General features: G+C 38.9%; 1 protein-coding gene across 6 annotated transcripts in view; it reads left to right on the top strand.

The window, feature by feature from the left end:
* LOC131676743 (filamin-A) overlaps window positions 1-24043 on the top strand; it is a 131988-nt gene that overhangs the window by 7351 nt on the left and 100594 nt on the right. For 4 of the 6 annotated variants that reach the window (XM_058956020.1, XM_058956021.1, XM_058956024.1 and 1 more), the window contains exons 2-3: window positions 6727-7328; window positions 18318-18684. In XM_058956020.1, the coding sequence (XP_058812003.1) occupies window positions 6921-7328; window positions 18318-18684 (775 nt within the window). In that variant the 5' untranslated portion in view covers window positions 6727-6920. Of the gene's footprint in view, window positions 1-139; window positions 521-6726; window positions 7329-8756; window positions 8926-18317; window positions 18685-24043 lie in introns of those variants that run through there. The other 2 variants (XM_058956023.1, XM_058956022.1) reach the window with 2 other exon arrangements.

Below are 24043 nucleotides of genomic sequence, written 5' to 3'. Positions count from 1 at the left end.
TGTGAATTTTGAGTGATGAAACCGGTGTGATTCCCGAGACTGTCCAGCGAAACCAATTAAAGGTTTACAAATACCACTGTTTAGTGTTTTTTTTAACCGTGTAGTGCTAATCATCTGTTATTTTTTCCTGGTGTCACAGAATTATAAGCGATTGTGTAGCTAAAGAACTTTCAGATCAAGTGACTAAAATACACATTTTCGAAGCGGCCACATTTGTATGTTCTCCCTCCAATTGTAACTAACGTCCCCTTTGGGAATAGTTACCGAAAGATTTTCCCGTTCATAAACTCGCACAACACCTAAACTCAGACCAAACACGATCAGACGCAGTGCAGAAAGGATTTCATTTTCACCACACATACACACTCCATCAGCTGTGTAACCTTGGGAAATTCCGCGTGGTAGCACCGGCAGAATCGAGTGCGTGGAAAACCCCACTCTCTACATTTTCCCACCCAACTCAACCACTCAAGAGTATATCGCCGTTACCACTTGAATCGCGATGGATGTCCAGATACAGGTATTTACATAAGAAACTTACTGGGTGGTGGATTATTGCTCTATCTAAACTGGCTTATTAATATATTGAGAACATCGAGATAAGGTGGTACTTGCACGCCGATTAATTCTAATCCTCAATTGAGTGCATCGCATCTCACACGTAGCTAGTTTGGGGTGCTTGCAGTAAGAATAAGAACACTTTTCTTTGTAGCTAACTAAAACTTAGAGAAAAACCTAATTAATTGAGACTCGTAGTCTGCTTTGATTTGAGATGCCTATCTTTCAAAAGCGATGACAGCTCCTTCGTGAATAATTTCCTCCTTTTCGCCAATTACGCATCGGATCTATTTTCAACCGCACAATTTACAGCCGGACGAATGAACTCTGTTTGCCGTTGAGATTGTATTGCACCCACACTTCCGATTACGGGCTGCAATTCTGATAGTCAACGGTAGGAACGTTAAACTCGGTGAACGAATTTCGCGAGCAGTCCTATTCGGGAGAAAAGAAAACACTTCCTTCTGATGCCACAATGAGACAATGTTGTTTGTAAATATCGTCGAACCAATTCAGTATCAGTGGGTAAAAATAGTAATCTAGATTATTCGCGTACACTGCCCCGGCTCTTCTGATCCCGAGCATCCCGAGGTATGCGAAATAAAAACTGAAAGTTTGTTGGTAATTATATCTATCTTTGACAGAATATTAGAGAAGAAAGCACACTGTCAAAATAAAGCAGGCATGCATGTTTTAGGGTTATAATTTTACCAACTATGTTTATAACACAGAGGACAGACGTCTGTATTCGAAAAAAAAATACTTGCCGTACCAGAACAATTTAGTTTGGATTGTACAAATATTTCCATTATGAACTGTCTGTCCAGTCGAACTCAGTAATGCACCTGGCAACAAGTGCCATACTACAGATCGTTAACTTTTGCACCTTTGTTCAAACCTTCGAAATGGATGTCTGTTCTCTGTGGTAATACAATCGAATCATACCATGCCAAAATTATTGAAAATTGAATTAAACCACATGGCGCAGAGAAATGCTCGGTTGGAAGCTATACCGATCAAGACGCTGTACACCGTAAGGTTGCTGTTGGAGCCCGTTGGGAAATTCTACATATTCTAACGCAGTTGCGTCCAATATCTACCCAGATCTTCAATATTCCGAATTTTGCTCAGGTTTACAGTCAGTCCTTACCTTTCCATGCCCGATCTTGATTGCAGCTAATATGCGACTCATCAAACGTTTGTGAATCAGCCGGCCAGCCGGTGAAGCTAACGCTACATTGCCCACGCACGGACATTTGCGTTTTGTTATGGCTATAAGTGAGGGCAGAGATTTTCTCTTTCGCCGGTTCGATGATATTTGCGGCGATTGTGATTCAGCGATTCTACCGAAGACGTATTGTCTGCTGCCTGTATGGATTACGATTAGTGAGTGGTAATGGGTAGCGTGCACTTAAAAATAACTGCGCTTGCTACTGTACGGAAAGATGAAAGAGAAGAAAATTGGTTGGGCATCGTATGCACCATTGAGGGTATACCAAGTGGATCAGGTAGGCGCCAGGAGAATCACTAATGATGCATCTTTACGGTAGAAGCACGGTAGATCCGTGAAAAATAACAATAAAATTAAATCCAAATTAAAATCTAAATTGAAAGAAAATTCAGATTAAATGCGATTACAGAAACCGTTGGTGGATTTATTGGTAGTTTCTTTGAGGTATAACTAGCAAAACATAGTGTCAATTGAATATGAGGGAAAAACATTCTCAGAGCAAAATTATCTGGTCTAGAAAAAAAGATATTGTCAAAGTAAGACTAAATTGGGTCCAACTCTAGCGTACATCGCGTCCCTATCTTATCACAACGTGAATAACTGTTTTAAACGAATTAGTGGAAAAAAGTACAAGTGCTTTTGGAAAGATGCTGAATACGAAGCATAGACCTGAACCTAATCCATTAACAACCGGAATCCACAATAATGTCCATAAAACCCTAACTTTTCTTGATATTTACATAGATTCGCATATGTCAACTTCGAAGATGAAGCGTAATTTTTTTCCTATTTTGTGGCATTTGCCCCTTGCATCAAATGTTGCTTTAAACCGTGAATTTAATGTTTGATCACCATGTAATTCATCTAGTAGGATAGCTTTTTGGACCGAAAACAGTCGTATTTTTGCATCCAGTCTCCAGGAAAAAAATTAACTTAATTTGCAATATTTAGTTAGTGCTGGTCATGGTATAAGATTTACTAAATGCAATATTTACCAAAAAAATGGGGGAAAACCAAGTATCGCGCAAGAGAAAGACTAAACTTTACTCTTAAACTTTCTTACGCGCTAATTTTCAGCTACTTTTGATAACTAGGAATTCACGACAACTGGCACGGTTCTAATCTTGCCTTTTCTTTTTCTGCGATCTGTTGCCGATCTGAATTATTTCAATGGGTCTAAGGTTTGGATATGCGCGGGAAACTATTGTGTGAAGTTGGCAATACAAAAACAATTTCTTGAATTAAAATTTAGGTATATGCCATTGCCAAGTACTTGCTGATGTAGAGTAGCCATTTATGGAAACATATTCAACCTACATGACAAAGAAAATATTTAAATTAATTGTGAGCATATTTTAACAATGTTTTATGTGAATGATGGAACTAATTTATGAGTAAACCCTAATTTTTCCTAAAATTGAAGGGACATTTCTACGACACGTTGACCGTTTTCTTGCAAACATAAATACCTACTATTGCCAAGAATCCATGAACAAAAGGCCATCTTTGAATTGCACAACAAAGTGGTCGTTTCAATTTTCTAATAATAAACAATAATTAATATAGTCCTATAATCAAGTTAAAACACCGAGGGACGCTACCGAAAAAACGGGAAAATGAAAAATTAGAATGGAACTGGATGGTTTAAAACATATTTTTTTCTACATTTGCTCATATGCTTGTAAGCCAACTTTCAAAAAATAGAAATTACATTAACATTTCTGGGATTTTGTAAACGAAGACAATCGAATTTTCTGTATTTTATCCCTTTTCCTTCTCATTAATTATTTTAAATTTAATTCATATCATTATTTTACAAATTTTCCTATTTTTATTAGTAGATACATTGATTTTATTATTTATATTACTTTTAAGATGGAATTTAATTTAATATTTTTTTAAATTTTTATTATTTTATTGATTACTGCAATTGTACACATTTCATTATTTTATTTTATTATTGTTATTTAATTGATTAATTTAATCATTTATTAAAACATTACTCATTTTATTAGGTTTCTTATTTTATGACTTTCATGATTTTTTAATATTATGAATTTCATTAATTTTAATAATTTAAGAAATTTTACTATTGTTTTAAATTATTTAAATTAATTTATAAATTTTTTTTAAATTCATTAATTTTCTTAATTTTATTAATTTCCCTTCATTCTATTTATTCCTTTTATTCATTTTATTAATTTCATTAATTGCATTCATTTGCTGTATTTGATTCATTTTATTCTTTGATTCATTTGATTAATTTTATTCATTTGATTCATTTAATTCATGTAATTCATTTGATTCAATTGATTAATTTGATTAATTTAATTCACTTGATTCATTTTATTCGTTAGATTCATTTGAGATTCAGTTGGTTCACTTCATTCGTTTGATTGATTCGCTTCATTTGATTAATGTTATTCATGCTTTATTCATTCTATTCATTTAATTTATTTTATTCATTGCATTCTTTTTTCATTTTATTCATTTTGTACTTGTTTCATTTTACCCATTTTATTTATTTTATTCATTCTATCCATTTATTAATTCTATTGTTTTCTTCGTTTTCTTCATTTTATGCATTTTTTGTTTTATTCGTTTCGTTTATTTTATTTATTTCCTTCAATTTTATTCAATTTCTTTCATTTTATTCATATTATTCATTTAACTCGTTTTGGTCATTTTATGCATTTTATTCATTTCATTCAGTGTACTGTTGTAACGATTTAATTAGCAAGGGACTGGAAGGTGAAGTATATTGTTGATAAGTTCAGGATCCTTGGTGCTTGATCTTTGAGTTTTGATCATGGGTCCTTGATATTTAGTTTCTGACCGTCATGCCTTAATTATTGGTCCTTGAATGTTTGACCTTAATCCCTGTTCATTGTTTCTTGATGCTTGATCAAATCTCTGTGAATAAATATCAAGAAACAAGGATCAAAGATCAAGAACCAAGATTCAAAGAATCAAAGATTTTATTTCAAAGATCAAGCACAAAGAATAAATGATGATGGTACAAGAATCAAGGATAAAGTACCGAGTGCCAGATATAAAGGTCCAACAAACAATTATCAAGGAAACAGGATCGAGGATTCGAGAATCAAAGCCCAAGAAGCAAGGATCCTTGGTTCATGATCCATGATGCTCGGTCTTGCGTGCCTCATTGATTTTTGATTCTTTAGCCACGATCCTTGATCTTTGGTTTTTTCGATTTTTGATTCGTGTTCCATGATCTTTGATTTTTAATCCTTTGCCCTGATCCTTAATCTTTGATCATTGATCTTTCGAACTTGATTTTTAATACATGGAACTTGATGATTTATCCTTGGTCCTAGACACTTAATGCATGATCATGGGTACTTAACTCTTAGTCCTTGATCCTTGGTTCTGGATCTAGTCCTTGATATTTGGTTCTGGACCCATAATCTTTAATCTTGGGTCATTGATCCCTGGTTGTTGTTCCGTGAAGCTCGATCCTTGGTAATTGTCCCTCATTCTTTAACCTTGGCCCTTGTCCCTCACTTCTTGCCCTTGGACTTTCATGCTGGGTTCTTGATCATTTGTTTCTTAGACCTTGATACTTGTTTCTTAGAGCTCACATGTAATCATGACAAATAACACGCACTAAGCTTGATTTAACGTCCCGATTTCATCTCATCGGTATATACCAGTTAAAACCTCTGTTCTAATGAGCCTTCATCGGTTACCAGTCATTTTTCGCTAACAGAGGTAGATTCTTTATTTTTTTTGTCTAACGTCTAAGGGGGGATCAAGTCGACTGCCATATACTGATAAGATGAAATTGAAACTTTACATCCAACTATAGCACAAAGTAGTTCTTGCCAATTTTTTTCCTTGATGCGAAATATAGCAAAGAAAAATTCTTAATTTGTGCAAGACGTTACATAAACAATTCATAAAATTGTAATCATCATTACTGCAACTATAAACATAAATCATGGGCTATAGAAAACATGAAGATTAAATAGGTCCAGAACACATAAGCTTGACATATTTTCCCAAAGAAAACAGGTTTAAAAGAAATAATAAAGATTTTTCTAAGTAATTTATAATGATCATTAGTTTTCGATGAATATGACCAGATAGTTCCCAGGATTAATGCAGGAAAAAACCAATCATAATTCAGCCAAATATTTCAGCTATTTATTCAAGATTGTGAGGCTTTTCGAATAGGCTGATGAGCTTTCCCAAATTGACTGTCTTCCATTTAGAATATTTTTGGCTCATCCAGAATTAAGCCGTACCCTTTGGCCACGAGAATTTTATTTAATAAAAAATGGCGGGAAATTTTTCACGTCTAGCCTTTTCAATCTGTCCCATCTAGTTAGGGACGTAAGGACAATTTAATTTCGACAATTTCCTCCTCGCTCTTATAAACAAAACTTGCTAGCAATTAAGACAAGACTAGATTCGTCGATCACTGAGCGAAAACAAATTATGCCTAAAAAGCTCCACGAATCCGCGATCACTCAAACGTTGCATACCTTGCGGAGTTTTTCAAGTTCCCTTTCATCGCCAACATCTGTTAGACGAACTAATTCTTGCTGATGTAGGCAAGAGTATATCTACACCTTCACAACTATTCCACGTCAAGGTACACAGGGCAAAACAACAATAAGGTCTCTCGCGAGAAAGTTTATATCATTCTCCCATGCTATAAAAAAGCCGCATGCTCAAATCAAAACATACCACAAACACCGCCATAACACACCACCAACGTACCCTCGTACATGGTACGTCGAATGAATATGTGAGCGTGCGCCGTATGCATTGCATATATTCAAACAAAAGGAGTCACGAATCTTAACCATGCCGGTAATTTTAATAATTACGCAAAAGTGATTAACCGGGAGTACACTCAGCGCAAGAGACACTAATCAGTGACTTACTTTCGACTATCTTTCGTTCCATAGCCTAATTCTCGTGACACTGTTGCATTGACATGAAACGGTGGGTTGCCGAAAATTAATTCCACGATCGAGTTGTGTTGGTGAATGCAGTATTTTTGTGATCACACCACAGATAGCGAGAATCAACAAGTGGGTAATTACCGGTGTCAGTTGAACACAAACAGAGAGAAGGAGAGCAAAACTGTTTCGCGATAGCCATGTACGGACGATCTAGCATAAATTCCATCGGTGGTAGATCATCATCCACCAGCGATGGGGACGGGGTTGGGGCCAGTGATCGTACCCAAGACAGCAATGGTGGTGGCGGTGGCAGTAGCAGAGCCCAAAGCCTCATCAGCAGTATTGGTGCGGGCGATTGTTCGTCAGTTGAAACTGGACCGCGTTCAAGTCGAGACGTTCGTCGAAGTATCTCTAGTAATTGTTCCTCGAGTGACAGCAACCGTATCTACAGCCACTGCAGTGCTGGTCACCACCAGAGTCCTTGTGCGGTTGGTCCCGAGTACGATCAGAACGTGTTGAAAGCTCGTGCCAGTGTCCTCAGCCAGTTGAGCAGTGTTTTCGGTCAGAAGCTCAACAGAAACGTTCCAACGCCACCGTTGGCACAGGTTAGACATCGGCGCTAATCTGACAGAGTGGTTCCGAAAGTCAACCGAACCTGAGTTTAATTATCAGGCGTGAGAATGGAACGGTGTTCGGTTGACTTTCGACGAGTTTGCCTCCGTCAGCACATCTTCGAGTCTGAGGGAAGGGCGGCGGTGGGAGTTAAAATTTAATTGAAGCACCGGCCAATCTGACCGACGCCCGACTGCCACCGGACCGTTTGTGTGTTTGCTTTTTCGCTTGATTGGATGATGGCCTTTTGACGTTTTTACCATTCTGGAGCGTAGTGTGATGCTTTTGTGTGCGCAGTTATCTCTGTTTTCATTGCTGAGTGATACGTTCAATAATACGATTTCGGCACTTATTTGTGCAGATTTTACCTACTAATACTTGCTTGAATTGCTGAGCTGGATTAACCCTTGTGTGATCATGGAGGAGTAGTTAGCATGCAGAAATAGGAGCCCGATCTGAAAATATTATATATTACAAGCGTAACACCAAATTTACTTGAGGCACAGACAAGCATTAGAAGGAATCCCTTTCGAAGCTAAGAAGAAATCAAGAGAAAATTTTCAATAGGACGTAAGTAACAATGAGAGATTCTCTTTGGGGTCTTTCTCTTCTGTTCATTACTCGGCCATTTCAACGTTTACTACTCTACTCTTTGCATAATATTCTAGTAAAAACCGTCGGCTTTCGATATGTACTGGAAAATTAGTGCAAAGTGTTGTAATGACGTCGTAATAAACGAAAGAGAAAGTAAACAAAGAGAGGCTCTCAATGTTACTTACGTCCTATTGAAAATTTTCTCTAGAAATGTTAAGAAAAGCATTTGTCGACATGTCTTCTGGCCAGCGAAAGTCTATAAGAATAGATTTAACTATTAAATTGTCTAGTGCGCATGGAAACTTTCCAATTCCACTCAAGGATTTAATAATGCTGACTCAAGAAATTTTATGTCTGAATAGGCTATATTTAGAAAATCCTTACGAGTTTTTGTCCTGAAATATATTAGAACTGAAAATTTCAACACTTCAATGTAATATAAGCATAGTTTAAAAATTAGCGCAATATTTTCATATTCCATTTTAACATCAAAGACTGCCTCAATGATAAACTCCATCACAAAATGAACTGATTGGTTGCACAAGGGTTAATTCCAGATATGCCCAATATAAACAAATCGCCTTAGTCAATCACACACGCGCAGCAATCAGAATTCCATCGAATGGTCGCGATAACGGCGATGGAAAATGGAACGAAATTTTATCACGCCAACTGCAGCGAAAAGTGAATATCTGCTAGACTAGTAGTTGTCGGGGATTGTGACTGATATCATATCAGAGAAGATTCACTACGGAGCTGAATAGCAAGCAAATCTGTCTTTTATTGTTGTTACGTCTGTTTGTTTTAATTTTGTGTGTGCATCCAAGTGCAATCAAGGTGCTGTAAAAAAACCGAAATATTATTTGGTGTTTATCGTAGAAAAGAAAATAGAAGATTGCAATCACTTGTATAATTGATATTTTTAAGATATACTTGGAAGTACAAAAGCTCCTTGCTTTTGAAGTGTGAAGTGAAATCAGGGTTTTTATTGAAAAGGTACGTCCACTGAACAGTCTAAATGATCCTAGATATTACATTTATAAAACTTTTTTCAGGAACTTTTGTCTTAAAATTAAAGACTGTTGAATTATTTTCTTGTCCATGAACTATTCGGTCGAGTTGGATAAGAGGTTCTAATAAATAAGTTTTTTTCCTAAACCAGAACACCAGAGAGAAGGTTTTCAGTATATTAGTTAACCCATTTGCGATTTTGAATAGCTATAATTCTAAGCAAGTTTGTTTCGTTACTGATGATACATAAAACCGATCGACAGAAATTCTGATCAGTATTTCAGTACAGTTTTGGATAGAATTTACTAGAGACGATATCTATTCCGGAACTAGTTACTCACTCTTTTGGAGTACCACAAGGCAGCATACTGGGCCCGTAATTTTTCGTTATGAACTTTAACAGCATCTCCTTTATTTATTTTGATTTATTGGCGTATTCGCATCGGAAGTTAAAAATTCTAATGTCAGATCGAAACCTTTCCATATTTTTTTTTTTTTTTTTTTTCGAGAGTTGTCCTACTGGAGCTGTAGAGCTAGGTTCTCGGAAGGGCTCCCCGTCAGAATCACATACTACAATTTGCAGACGAGACAGGCAATGTCGCCCAATAAAACACTGCAATAGGCCAATTGTAGCGGGCCGTGATTCTGAATGTGATATTCATTGTACGGTTCAGGCATGTGCGGGCGTAGGGAATCGCGTGTATCATCGCGAAGGGCTCGAACATTTGTACGTTAATGTGCTCGATCGCGTGTGCGTTTGTATGTCGCGTGTGCTAACGTGTAACTTCGCGTGCATAAATTCTATTTCATAACCGTGTGCCTTTCGCATATTCGCGTGTGTTCTAGAATAATCGCGCGCGGACCGTGAATCTGATACTTAATTTTTTGTGTACGGTTCAGATTCCAGAAGGAAGTGGGTTCTTCCATATCATTAGAGTTCCCAATCATGTCGTCGTAGAACGCGTGGTCTAGTGGATATGAGCTTTATTTTTTTTTTTGATTGGTCCAACTGAATGTATAGACCTAAATTGCTAGAATGAAGGTTAAAGATTTCCGGACGTGACCGATTCATGATCGCGCATTTGCGGGTTGGCGTTTGAGATCGCGTTTGTAACTTCGTAAGTACTAAAACGTTCACACAATTGCCGCAGTGTTATCAAGTTTACGCGATCGCGGGCATAGGTGTGCGTAGATGATCGCGAAGGGCTTAAGCGTTCGTATGTTGACGTGTTTGTCGCGTGTATGTGACTTCGCATGTATAAATTCGATTTTGAAACCCTGCGGCGATTCATATTCATATATATATATTCGCGGACCGTCATTCTGATCTTTAGTTTTCGGTGTACGGATCACATTCTGACAGGGAGAGAGTTACCCCATATCACTAGAGTTTCCGGTCATGTCGCCATGGAACGTTTTGTCTAGTGGATATGGTAGTTATTTTTCAATTTTATTATTTTTTTAATAATTAACAAGGACCTAGATTGTTTGTACCGAGGATAGATACTTCCGGACGATCCCGATTCATGATGGCGCGAGCGCGGGAGTTTGTAGGTTGACACTTGAGATCGTGTTGGTAAGTTTATGAGTGCTGAGATTTTCACCTTATCACCGGGGTGTAATCATGTTTGCGAGTTCGTATGTTGCTTGGAAAATCGCGAGGGGCTCTAACGTTTGTGCGCTGACGTGATTTTGTAACGTATGTTCTTGAATGGTTGCGCGAACCGTGAGTCTGATATTAAATTTTCAGTGCGCGGTTTGAATTCTGGCAGAGAGTGGGATCGTTTATATCGATAGGGTTCCCGGTCATGTCGCCATGAGACGTGTTGTCTAATAGGTATGGGCGTATTTTCTTAAATGGTCCAGCTGAAGGCATGGACCTAGGCTTCTAGGATCAAGGATAGACTTTCGGACATGACCGATTCGTAATCGCGTGCACGATGGCATTTTTGTAGGTTCCCGCTGAGACCGCGTTTGAGAATGTGTGAGTGTTAAGACGTTCACTATCACCATCGTTGTTGATTCAGCTGAAGGCGGGTGTAGAATGGCAGTATAGGACTCGAAAAGAAGAAATAAAAGACAATATATGAGAGACGTAATAGATTAGATAGGTACAAGATACAGCTGAAGTTATGATCATCACATGAGACATACATTAGTACTTCAAACACTACTAATACTTGAATAGCCAATCACCACACATAGCACATCCTTTCTCAATTATCTATTTGTTACTGGTTGATTGTTGGTTATGAGCTGGTGAATAGAGGAAAGGTATAGAACAGACAAAAGGCTCATATCAGCCCTCCCGGCCTCCCCGACACACCACTATCGAGGCGTATTGTAATCAACATCTTGAAGCGGGCTTCTTATATAAATCAAATCCTCAGTAGTCATAATGTTTGGTGGAATATTAACATGAGAACTAATTAACCTCTAGTAGTAGAACTTGGTGCAAATAAACACTAAAAAGAGCGAAGGTCCTTATATTTAGATAACTCTATTGAATATATTGTGGCTTGATGATGTTTACAATACCGTCAATCCCATCAACCTGCGAGAGGGCAGATCGAAACCTTTCCATATTCGAGCATTTAACCATTTGCGAAATTTTTCGAGTGCAATAAACCCCTTAACAAAACGAAAGTTAGTAACACCACGATGATATTAAAAACAAGCACGAATTGTATTGCTACGACAGGGTAGATTATAACTCCATTATATCTCTTCCTTCCGCTGGGAAGCAGCTTTGTTCAGTTACTAGACGCAATGAATTCAATTTATCACCGTCGTCGGCACAGTAAAAGATACGATCTTCTCATGATGTGAGTCTCGATATGGAACGAACCTGTTTGTTCGACATTCCGGTCAGTGGTTTTTCGTTATCTTTCATTGTTCTAATTACTGCACAACCGATGCTTTTAAGTGCCAGCTGATTTCCAATTAGCGACTTAGGTTTTAGTATAATGTTGTGGTTGTTGGGAACAGCTTTCGCTGTATCATAAGTTTTCGTAGGGGAAAAAACTGGTGTTTCTTTAAAACTGTACATGTTTAACTTTTATATTCTCTGTTGAATTTCCCTAGCATATTTTTGGTCAGGTTCAAAAAAACCTCAGAGACTCCAGTTCAAAAATTTCATTTTAATCGACGATCATTTGAATTAACAAAGCAGGCTCCGTAAGAGTTTTTACCATTTCAACATTTTTTTCAAAACTTCAGTATATGACAGACGTTACTGTTTTGAACATAACGTCAATCAGGCTACGATATACTGAAGAGATATAATCGGAATGTTGAACTTAACTTTTTCCAATTTTCTTCATAGAAAGAAATACAACAACAACAATTTAGAATTCTGAAACCTCAACCCAAGGATCCTAAGAAATAAGAATTCAAAAATCCAGAAATGCAAGAGTCTGCAAATATGGTTTATCGCAATGTTCTTCAAAAATTGAACCGACTAAGATCCTAAATCATGAACAAAAATTACTCTCCCCGTGAATAAAATACCACATAATGTAAATAGAAATTACGAAAATTGTGACTAAGTTCCTGAAATAATGAACATAAATCACGCTACTCTGCCACCAATACCCGATAGTTAACTCACGAATAAAATGTCACGTCAAAGTGATGAGAGATTGCGCAAATCGCGACTAAACTCCTGAAATACTGAACGCCGTTTACCTGTCGGCTTTGATATAGCTTATCCAAATCGGTGTATCCCCAAACTAAGAACAAAAATCATAACACAAATTAACCAGCGAACCACCATAATAATCCAACCAAACATTCGAATGAAACGCCATGTATAGATTAGGGGTAAATTAGTTTTCTTGAAACACAAATAGTTTCCTGAATACAAGGTTTACTATTCATAATTTCAGAAGCTTGGTCACGGATTTCGTAAATCGTTCAGCTCACAAAATCGCATATTTTCTCTATTTTTCACGAATTAATTAATTATAATTAAGTTTACAGACTTGCTTATTGAAGTGAATGTCCCGGTTTTCGGGATACATGAATTCATTTCTTGATCACTGGCTATCAGGGCCACTAAATCCTAGGGTTTGGGAATACTTGGAACCTTGAAATTCTTTTCATTTCAAATTTTTGGATACAATATATCCTTTTTTGAATGGCATGTCTTGGCGGTGATCAGCTATTTTCGACGATGTCCTTTATTACCTATTTTATAAGACGATAAAAAAATGTACGTGTATTCCGCACTTGATCTTGATCTTGTCTGAGTGGAATAATGCCTGTTGAATCAGGTATGAGGGTTGAGAATTCGTGAAAAGTTAACAGCTACCAAATTGCGACACTCATATCAGCAGGAAGAACAAATATTTTGTTGTAATATACATTGGTTTGCTTTTGTGCATTAAACCAGCTTCATTGAAGCTACTTCTTTCAAATACTTATGAGTAATACATGCACTATATTCTTAATTGCCAGTTTAACCACATTTCATCATTTAAATTAGTAAAAACAGGAGTCTCATCTTCATTTCTTGCATCTACTGTATTCTCGGGTATTTAAATTAGTAAAGTAGTTGTCTCCAAACTTATTCTCGTAATTAGCACAAAAAACATGCGCACGTATTATCAGTTGTATATTCAACCGTTTCAGAGACTCGGTATCTTATTCAATCGTTCGGTGAGGAAGACACTAATTCATAATTGTCGTTGATTTTTTTTTAATAATGCCAAAGTTTATATATGAGAAATACTACTTGTAATACGAAATCTTCAATTTCATAGGTTCAAGCTCTCATGCCCAATATTTCTCAATTGTTTAGTTGGGAGGAGTCTTATTCTTAAGCACCAGGTCCGTGAAGGCAGCAAGCCGAATCCGGCAAAAAAGAGCAAGGAAAGCCATCCTGATCGACAGTTCCAATTGCCACTATGATATCGGTTTTCAAGCCGCACGTACAGATAGCCTGGTGAACCAGACCAACTTGGACAGTTCCAGATTCTCCCCCTTTCTGGTTGCCCTATAAAACTTCTACACAGGAAGTTGGCTCAGGCCTGATTTGGCGCAGACTTCGTTACTATTATCACGCAATCTAACTCCGTCATCGTCGAGATCAACTTCCAAAATTGTGATTGGTCGTCTTTTTTGTTTATCATCGGAATTTGGAGTCATTAGCTTCTTTTAAGCCGACCGTCCGACTCGTTTTTAGCTTGTTTGCGACGTTTCGGACGAAAAGGTGGGGGCTCCGCTGAAAACCTCTAGACACTCTTTTAAATGTCGTCGCGGTTTCTAGCGTTCGATTAACTCCCCGATCCAGTAATCCTGGCTGTTGACGATCGTTTCTTGAAAATTTTTATTACGTTGGTGATAGTTGTTTTCATCACTTTGTAGATAACGGCTTCTTTACTCCTTTACTTTCTTCTCCTTTACTCGGATTTAAAACTTTACCTACCCGACAGACCCTAAATGACAGGGCGGCCAAGATGTTACTACCAATAATTTCGAATTCTCATAAAAAACGAGATCTCGTATTTTACTTGTTGTGTGTCCGCAGCTATGCCACATGTTTTTGTGAAATGTCAGTAGAAGAATAATTAAAACGTCTGTAAACCCTCTACAGGGTAGTGTAAATCCTATTTACACTATGTTATTACTTTAAAAGTGGCTTGAAATTAGTAAACTATTGTGAAGGAATCACTCGTATTCGAATCAAATTATTCTAGCATAATTTTGTTTAACACTGTCACTTTTTTAAAAGTCTGTAGATGTCTGATTACGTCTGTAGGAGACCATCAAAATACAGATATGTCTGTAAATCTGGCATCCCTGTGTGTCCGACAGATTCCAGTGCATGCATTTCAACGTTCTTTCGCAAGTGTAAAATTATTATTTAGTGCCATCGTAGAACATCAACTGGTATAGCTTTAAAGTCAATGAATTCCACGATACAATAAGAAGGTGCCTGAGGAAGAGCTTCCGGATTTTTCACCCCTTAACAGGCTGGTAGGTTCCAGAGAATCCGGACTTTCGATACTAGGATGCTATCTGTGAGTTTCAATGAAATTCTAGCAATATCAGTGTCAAAATTTATGGGATCGCTTCAGAAGGCCGTTTTAGGACGATCCAATGAATTGACCCGGAAGCGGTCATTCCAGAACAACTTCCCACTGACCGTTCTTGACCTCGTACTATGACCCACTAACGATAGACAAAAAAAAATCTGAGCTATTCCAAGACTTTCGATACCCCGGGATTTCTGAGAACCAGGTGATTTCCTTCTAGCAGGATGAAATAAATTCAAAACATCCACAAGCGTCCAAATCGGATAAAAATTGATATAGACTCAAGGTACCCTGTCGACCTATAAAATGAATCCAGGTACTCTTGCTTGAATACTATCAGGTTCGTCGTTTTGTTGGTGATGGAAAGCTTGGTTTGAGTCCGCAGTTGCAATTTCCTTAACAAATGGTCAGTTTCTTTTATTGGTTGAGAACATCACCCTGCGCTGTGACAAGATAGAACTTTTGTTCGCCAACCTACTTGAAATCCATCTTGACATAGGTGTCGCCACCGTAGAAGATTCAGCTTAAAGGCCGGATTCTCTGGACGATACTACGGATTTTAACGTATTTTTGGTGAGACCCCTATCCAAAACTGCAGGGTTTCCCTTACTTAACCTCCCAGTTCGGTTTCCGATCCAAAGATCGAACAAGACGTTTGTTATTTTTCAATTATACAATTAGCTTTGTTGATGAGGCTTAATGCGTTAACTTAGCGGAGGCGTAGGTTTTTTTTATAAATTTACAATATGTAATAAATAAAAACACAAAAAAAATATTATAAGTGAGAGTGTGCCATTGCACACAGAGCCCTTTTTGAGCATCATTCATATTGCTCTCGTTGTCGTACACGTCCGTAACATCGCCGTGGTTACTGTCCTAATGTTAGCGACCAGCTATTCTTCTTTGTTTCCTGCCCTTGCGGTCCACGAATGTGAACCTTCCGTCCTTGGTAATAGCTTCCTCATTGATGGTATTGTTGAATTTTAGATACTTGATGCAGCTCTTGCAGTTGTCTGCATTGTCTGAACAGTAGCCATATATTTGCTAACTGTTTGTGGTTCAATTTATTTCAGTAGATGAGCTTTCTTCAACGGTTTCTGAACAGGGTTGTTCGTAATGAGTCATCTGTTTACGGCACTGATACGGATAAATTTGTCCTTGATATGTATAGAGTAATATGCGCATTGTGATTTGTACTGCAGGATCAGGTAGGAGGGAAGGAAGTCCACCCGCCTTATCAGCACAAAAACTACATTGAAATACCTGGAAAGGAGTTCCTCCATGTGTCCTCCATAATGTCAAATCATGTAGCCGAACATCGATCTCACCATCCATATATCGAGGGGATCTCAATTTTGGATGTTACAGCGAATCAATTGGAGATAGAATGACCGCACGAAACATGCAAACCCGTTTTACACCAATTCCTCCCATAGCTGTATGAAGTTAAACCTACCATAACATTTCAGAAACAGGCTGAAAACGTCTTATCAAAAGTAGCAATTCTTATGCAAACAAATCCGGCGAATCGATTAATGATAGAATGACCACACGAAACGCGTGTACCCATTTTACTCCAACTCCTCGCATATTACAAGTGTAAAATTACACTTTACTCAACACTTCAGAAAACGGTAGATCATAAGTATTTGTTCATGTTAAATAACCCAGGGACTCGATTGAACATAGTATTACCGCACAAAACTTATGTACCCGTTTTACCCCAATTCCTCCCATAACTCATGTGTAAAGTTAAACCGGGCTCCACATTTCAGAAAGAGGTTGAATTCGGTTGATCAAAAGTAGTAATTCTTATGTAAAAAAAATAGGGGAATCGATTGAAAACGGTTAGAATAACCACTTTGTTCTTCTGAAGTCGTAGTCTTATCCGTCACGAAACGGTTGTTTTTTTGCTATAGGAGCAGATCCTTTGCCAAACTGTCAATTTACTTTCGCGAACTTATCAGCGAAAACAACTATGAATCTACCAAGAACCCCGCCGCGAGCAGTAATCTTGAATATTTGTTGAGTTCCGGGTTTTGTTAGAAATCGTTTTTCGAGTAGGTTTAATTGTCCATCAAGACACATCAATCGAGTTTCATCAGCACCTGGTCCGTACAACGTAGGGGCACAGGATGACGAATATCACAGAACCACGTTAGTTTTAAACTGAGCAAAAGCTTGTTAGTAGCGCTGCGATCGTCAACATTCAGTGCCCCATTTATAAACGATCTTTATTCGAATTCAAATATCAATGAGTACGAACCATAGTTTCAATATGAGGTAAAGTTACTATATATCAAGATATAAACTATTCAAATCTTGCGAATAAGTAGGACAAAGATGGTAGCACGAGTCATATCTGAGAAAGTAGCCGTAGCCCAGCCTAACTAAGTAGTTGCCCAACCCTCACGACATTCTCCTACTGTGGATAATGCAGTGCGGATAAGTGCTTTCTTCGGACGAAGGTTATGCTTGGTACACAATAATAAATGATTTTAACCAATCTACCTATTTTTGAATACTAACAGCATAACTTATTTGTGATTTTCCAAATTATCATGCAACACCACAAAACCCTTGTAACTGTACTCGTAACCATGTGTTTTAAATTGCTTCGACCGATAATTATTGCGTTAGTTCCGGTGATAATCTCGAGGTGTGATTTGTTCCTATTGGTCATGAACACCGCAAGTGGTTCTATACACTCAAATCAACTAGAAGCACCTAAATCTGAATAAATTGGCAAGAAATTATTTCAGTAATCAGATGCCGAACAAATAATAAGAAAACGTTCGTTCTGTTCAAAGTTTCGGGATAAATGTAAAAACCACATTGAAAATTACTGTTGATTTGCATGTTTTTTTTCTTTTGTTTTTTGACACGGTTCAATGCGTTAGCATAACTGAGTCGTGGATCTTTTTTGATTTTTACAATATGTAAAAAATAAAAGTTTTCAATATGCATGTCAAATTTGTATATGTTTTAGATTTGTGTACTTGGAACTACCAAAGCGTCACTTTTTCCCACTCGTTTTCTGCGTTCGACTTGATTATTATTCAAATAAAAATGATGTGTGAATGAAAAGCAAGAAGCTAACTGGATACTAACAGCTTTTTACCCGCATTCTGGTTTACGATCGCATGAACCTCTTTTGAATAAAATTGCTTGTTCTAAACAACAAAGCCGGTGCAAAATTTTCTCGGATAGAAGTATACCTTCCGTTCGAAAAGCAGAATACATAAGCTAGAATCTTTATATTTTAAAATGTACCTAAGATCGACATTCCACTAATACATGTTCTTTATCTTCCCTCCGACCGCCCTGAAACCCTAACAGGGAACGCCCCAGTACTATCAGGAGCTCACGGCCCAGCAGCACGCTCGGGAGTACGACGATCCGGACGACGAGGAAGCCGAGATGGAAGCGGAACGTGAACTGGCCGAGGATGCCCAGTGGAAGCGGATACAGCAGAACACATTCACCCGGTGGGCAAACGAACACCTGAAGATCATCGATCGGAACATCGCCAATCTGGAGACGGATCTGGCCGATGGACTGAAGCTGATCGCCCTCATCGAGGTGCTGTCCCAGAAGCGGATGAGCAAACACAACAAACGGCCCACGTTCCGCAGCCAGAAGTTGGAGAACGTTTCCGTGGCGCTCAAATTTCTCGAAATCGAAGGCATCAAGATCGTCAATATCGGTGAGTAAGCTGACCGCCGGTGACTCAGTTCGGCGCGTTGATTAACGGTTGTTATTCACAGTTGTTCTGCGGAACATGATGAACGTTTAGTATAGTGGCTACTACCATCGATTCAAGTATTGATTGTGGCCATCAAAAACACGGAAATTATTTTCGGTGTGGAATTTTTCGAAGGAACTGCTTCAAGGCTTTTAAAATGACGTGCTCCGAAACTGTTTTTATTCAATCCTACCGTATTTGTTATGAGACTTCAGTATATTTTTTCACTTGAAATGAAAAGAAAAAAAAAGCAAATAAACTGCATTAAAACAAGTCTGCGGCTCACCACCAAAAATATAATAGAACTGATTGCAGACAGCCACTTACCAACTGGTCAATCACAAACATCATTCATTTTTGGAATATTCGACTAAGTCCGCGACCCGCAGAAGTATAATCCATCAAACGAAAACAGTGCCAAAGTTTGACATTGAATGTGCATTTGGCGCTCTCGTTCATAGTTGTTTGACATTTCCCCCAGCTCAAGGTGGTTGTCCGCTTTTAAGTGGTGTTATTTTCGTTCCCACTACCAGTAATCCTACCCCGCAGAATGGCTTCGAAAAAAAAATGACCCAACCGAGTAACCCTCGCAGACTATATTCATCACATAATTAGATAAGTCAAAATGAAACCCCACTTTTCGATAATTAGAGCCAACAGCAACAAAGTAACTCGCCTGAAATCAACTCGGAAACACTTTAGCTAAGAAAAAAGAGAGAGATTGCGTGTCGGGAATCCGAACTGCTGTTTCGCAAAAAAAAAAACTACTTCGAACACGTGTGAGAACATATAGGATAAGTTCTTGCAATTATCTGCCCCAGGATTGGGAATGCTAAGGGAAGCAGCAATGGGTGCAAATACACAGACCGACATTTCGTTCGGGTTGATGCCGGGAAGAACCCGCAGTTTTTGATGAAGGCAAAGCAACCGAAAAATATGTTTATTGCTGTATGTATTGTTGTTTGTCTTATGAATTGCATGGCGTACATTGCGATGAGAAGGGAAACCCGCAAAAATGGACGTATGTACCTATATATATATGCGGTGGGTTGCAATAAAATTGTGCTCGGGGAGCTCGACAGCGTCTGAGTCTGGTATTTTGTTTGTTCGGTCAATAAATCTCCCTTTTTGTTGGTGTTTCGGACTAGAGTATGTGTGTCTGTGTATACTGTTGGGGGGTTTTCCTTGAAATACCGCAGTCTCACGCTTGTCCGTGTGATTTTAACGCGTTTTCAGGCGAGGAAACTGATTTTCCGGGATCAACGAATTCAACGGCAAAGATTTAAACTGGACCAGAGTACTAGTTTATAAAGATAATGCAGTTGTCATTTCTCTACTCTACTAGAATAGTAACGACAAGATACGAAACCGCCTTCCATTAATGGCGGGTAAGAAGGTCGAACGCTAAATCCGAACTGCGTCTGTCAAACATGGTCAGCTTCGATGTACTGCAGGGAAAAAACAAACTTACTTCCTACCCCTTAGATGGTGTTAAGTGTGCGTGAAACAAGAGATCGATGCCGAGATTAGTGAGATGGTACAAGATTTGGTTGCTCTATGCCAGTGGTTTTCAACCGGGTTTAAATTAGACTATCGTAGAGGATGAATTACGCGGGGGTTAATTTTAACTTAACATTTCCTTCGGATATATGTCTTTATATATTCTTTCAGTGTATCAAAAATTAAGATGCTGATTGAGAGTTTTCAGGAACAGGTTTCTAACAGGCTTGAAAAAAATCTGATGTCAATCTAATTAAAAATTATTTTTGACCACCCTTATTGTAAGCAATTTACAGAAGGGAGTCTAAGATGGGGCTAAAACGAAAAAGGTTGAAAACCACTGCTCTATACAGTCAGCGTGAAGGTGATTGACAGGTTGTCATACGCGAACCGTTCCTCGGTTGCTAATTTTGCCGATGGATCGATGGCATAATGAAATCTAAGGACTGTTTCCGAAGTCGGTAGAAAGCCTTTGAGCGACTTTCAAGGGAAAGAAAGTTGTCATGTTTCGATGTAAATCTGTCTTTATAGTAATTGACTATAATGTTAAAGTTTGGATAAAATTGCTGTCACACCAATCCATGACATTTTCGAGGTCCATTTCTAACAACAGTCCACCACAGTTGTTATAACACGATGCATTTTCACATCATCTGCATATACGACTTTAGACGACAACAATTCACTGCATATGTCATTCAAGAAGAGCACAAAAACAAGAGGTCCGAGATGACTTCCTTGAGGAACGCCCGAACTGATGATATGTTTTACTACGGGATAGATAACTTCTAACATCATACTCTCGAAATTTTTTTGAAGGCAGCTAGAATTGAAATTCCTCTATAATTTGTGACTTCATGTACGTTGCCAGTTTTGTGGATTTGTGTAATCAAAGCCTCCTTCCACTACGTGGTAAAATTACTCTCAACAAGAGAACGATTGAAAAGTATAGATCGGTAGTGATGAAGAACATTTCTTGATAAGCGATACCACAATAGATCTAAATACTGGTCGCAGTGATTCATCTTTGGAGCTCCGGTTTCATTGACGTCCTGTCTCGATAGTTGACGCTGTCAGGGATTCCGCCAAAGGGCGTTTTGTTCCGCAGGTAAGCCTAAAATAGCTTCAGGAATCAGAATATATTGGCTCAAATGGCACGTTCCCCGTACATAGTCGGGGATTTGTGCCTTGCCGTGTGTTTTCATCATTTCCTGAGCGGAAGGAAAGGACAAGGAGGTGTGGGGAAGTAGACTTGGAAGGGTGGGAAAAACAGCACAAAACAAAAAATAAACAACAGGTAAATTAAACTCACAAGTAGTTCAACTTGCCTGCGAATAAGCCTAAAGCTCTTTACCACATTGGATAAGAAACTTTAGTATGTCTCTGAGTTTCAGTCGACCAAACATGGTTTCGTCTATATAAGGACGGCTGAAGACTCGTAATCGCAATTGCGCTAGCGCTGGGCAGTTGCATATCAGATGATATGAAGTTCCGTAGTCGGATTCACAAAGATCACATGAAAAAGACTCAGCGCGCTGAATAGTTGCCATGTGATAATTGAGTTTGCAGTGGCCGGTTAAAGCCCTGGTCAGCATGCCGCAGTGGAGCTTCGAAAAATGTAAGAGATTTTTCGAAACCACTGGGCATGGTTGTTCTAGAAACACCTTTGTTTGGCGACACGTTTGTAGATTTCTCCAATAATTGCGGTGCTCGGACGAAGCCCAGGACCGTATTTTTTCCCTTATCCAACTTGTCGAAATTGGCAGCGCGGGCTCAGGACCAATGAAGTCAATCGCTGAACCTGCCCTGGCCAATTCGTCAGCCCATTCATTTCCAGTAATACCGCAATGTCCGGGCACCCAGACAAGGTAAATAGTGTTGACAATGCTTAGTTCTTCGATTTGGGTTCGGCACGCGATCACTAGCTTGGACCGGGATTTGTCTGAGCTAAGGGCCTTGATTGCAGCCTGACTATCGGAGCAGAAGTTTATAACTCTGCCGGACAAACTCAGTTGAAGGGCCGATTGCACCCCGCACATAATCGCAAAGATTTCTGCTTGGAATACAGTACAGTATCTACCTAGTGAGTGAGATTGTTCCAGTCTCATTTCACGACAGTAGACACCAGCACCAGCACGTCCCTCCATCAGAGAACCGTCAGTGTAACAAACCACTTGCGTTTGTTGTTGTCTTTCCATAAAGCCAGACAACCACTCCTCTCGAGAGGGAATCTTAACATGGAATGTCCTGTAAGGAAAACTACAAGTGAGTGTAATATCGCTGGGAGCAAGAATATCTTCACCCCATGTAACCATTTGTGACCACAATCGTGTATGACTGGTAGCAAGATCAACATGATTACTGTTCCAAAGCCCAGTAACCTGCAGTCTGTATGCACATGATAGTGCTTCTTGTTTTAAGTGTATGTGTAATGGTTTGATATTTAGAAGTGCCTCAAGAGCAGCAGTCGGAGTCGTGGTGAAAGCACCAGTCAACGCCATGAGCGCCATTCTTTGCAGATGGTTTAGCTTTGACTGGACTGTTACCACCTCTCCCCTCTGCCACCACACAAGGCATCCGTATGACAGTATTGGACGTACAATTGTCGTGTAAATCCAATAGATGTATTTAGGTTTGAGACCCCAGGTCTTTCCAAAAGTTCGTCTGCACTGCCCGAAGGCCATGCACGCTTTCTTGACTCTGAACTCAATGTGAGCAGACCAATTCAGTTTGGAATCCAATATGACTCCAACGTATTTGACTTGATCTGCACACAGCAGCTCAGAATCAAAGAACTGCAAGGGACGAACCCCGGTTGTTATTCGCTTCTTCGTGAAAAGAACCATTGAAGTTTTGCTTGGGTTAACTGATAGTTTAACTTGTCGACACCACTGTTCGACAGCTCTTAATGCCTGTTGCATCAAGTCAAAGATTGTTCCGATGCAAAATCCAGTAATTAGTATTTGGTAATCGTCAGCAAACCCGTAGGTTGGAAATCCAAGCTCATTGAGTTTCTTCAACAAGCCGTCAGCTACTAAGTTCCATAACAAAGGTGACAGAACGCCGCCCTGAGGACAACCGCAAATACTCAACTTCCGTATCTCAGCCTGTCGCAGTGACGAGCAAAGTATGCGGTTACTAAGCATTGCGTTTATCCAACCTGAGATACATGCAGGTATCCCATGACCGCGCGTCGCTTCCAGAATAGACTGGAAGGACACATTGTCAAAAGCACCCTCAATATCTAGGAATACACCCAAGCTAGATTGCTTGAGCGAGAAGGCTTTCTCAATGTTGTAAACAACATCGTGAAGCAGAGTGATCGTGGATTTCCCACACTGATATGCATGTTGCATTTTGTGCAGAGGATATTCAACTAAACTAACGTTCCTGATGTGATGATCGATTATCCGTTCCAAAGCTTTCAGAAGAAAAGAACTTAAGCTGATAGGCCTAAAACTCTTGGCTTCTTCATAGCTTGAGCGCCCCCCTTTGGGAATAAATCTAACAGTTATTTCTCGCCATGCTTTCGGGATATACCCGGTAGCAAGACTGGAAAGCAAAATCTTTTTCAAGACATGTTTAAGAATATCAAATCCCTTTTGCAGTAGCACGGGAAGTATCCCATCTTTTCCGGGTGATTTGTATGGAGCAAAGCTGTCAACTGCCCACTTGACCGATTCAGTGGAAACCAATGTGCGTGCTAGCGCCCACGAGTCCGAATCACCAGAATGAGATCTGTGAACATTGATCAACTCCGGATCGATACAACCTGGAAAGTGTGTGTCGAAGAGACAATTAAGAACATCTTTTTCGTCTG

The sequence above is a fragment of the Topomyia yanbarensis genome, chromosome 1 (genome assembly GCF_030247195.1).
Source record: "Topomyia yanbarensis strain Yona2022 chromosome 1, ASM3024719v1, whole genome shotgun sequence".
In the NCBI taxonomy this organism is placed as follows: domain Eukaryota; kingdom Metazoa; phylum Arthropoda; class Insecta; order Diptera; family Culicidae; genus Topomyia; species Topomyia yanbarensis.
Note: the sequence above shows the minus strand (reverse complement) of the source record. Positions and strands in the feature narration are given on the sequence as shown.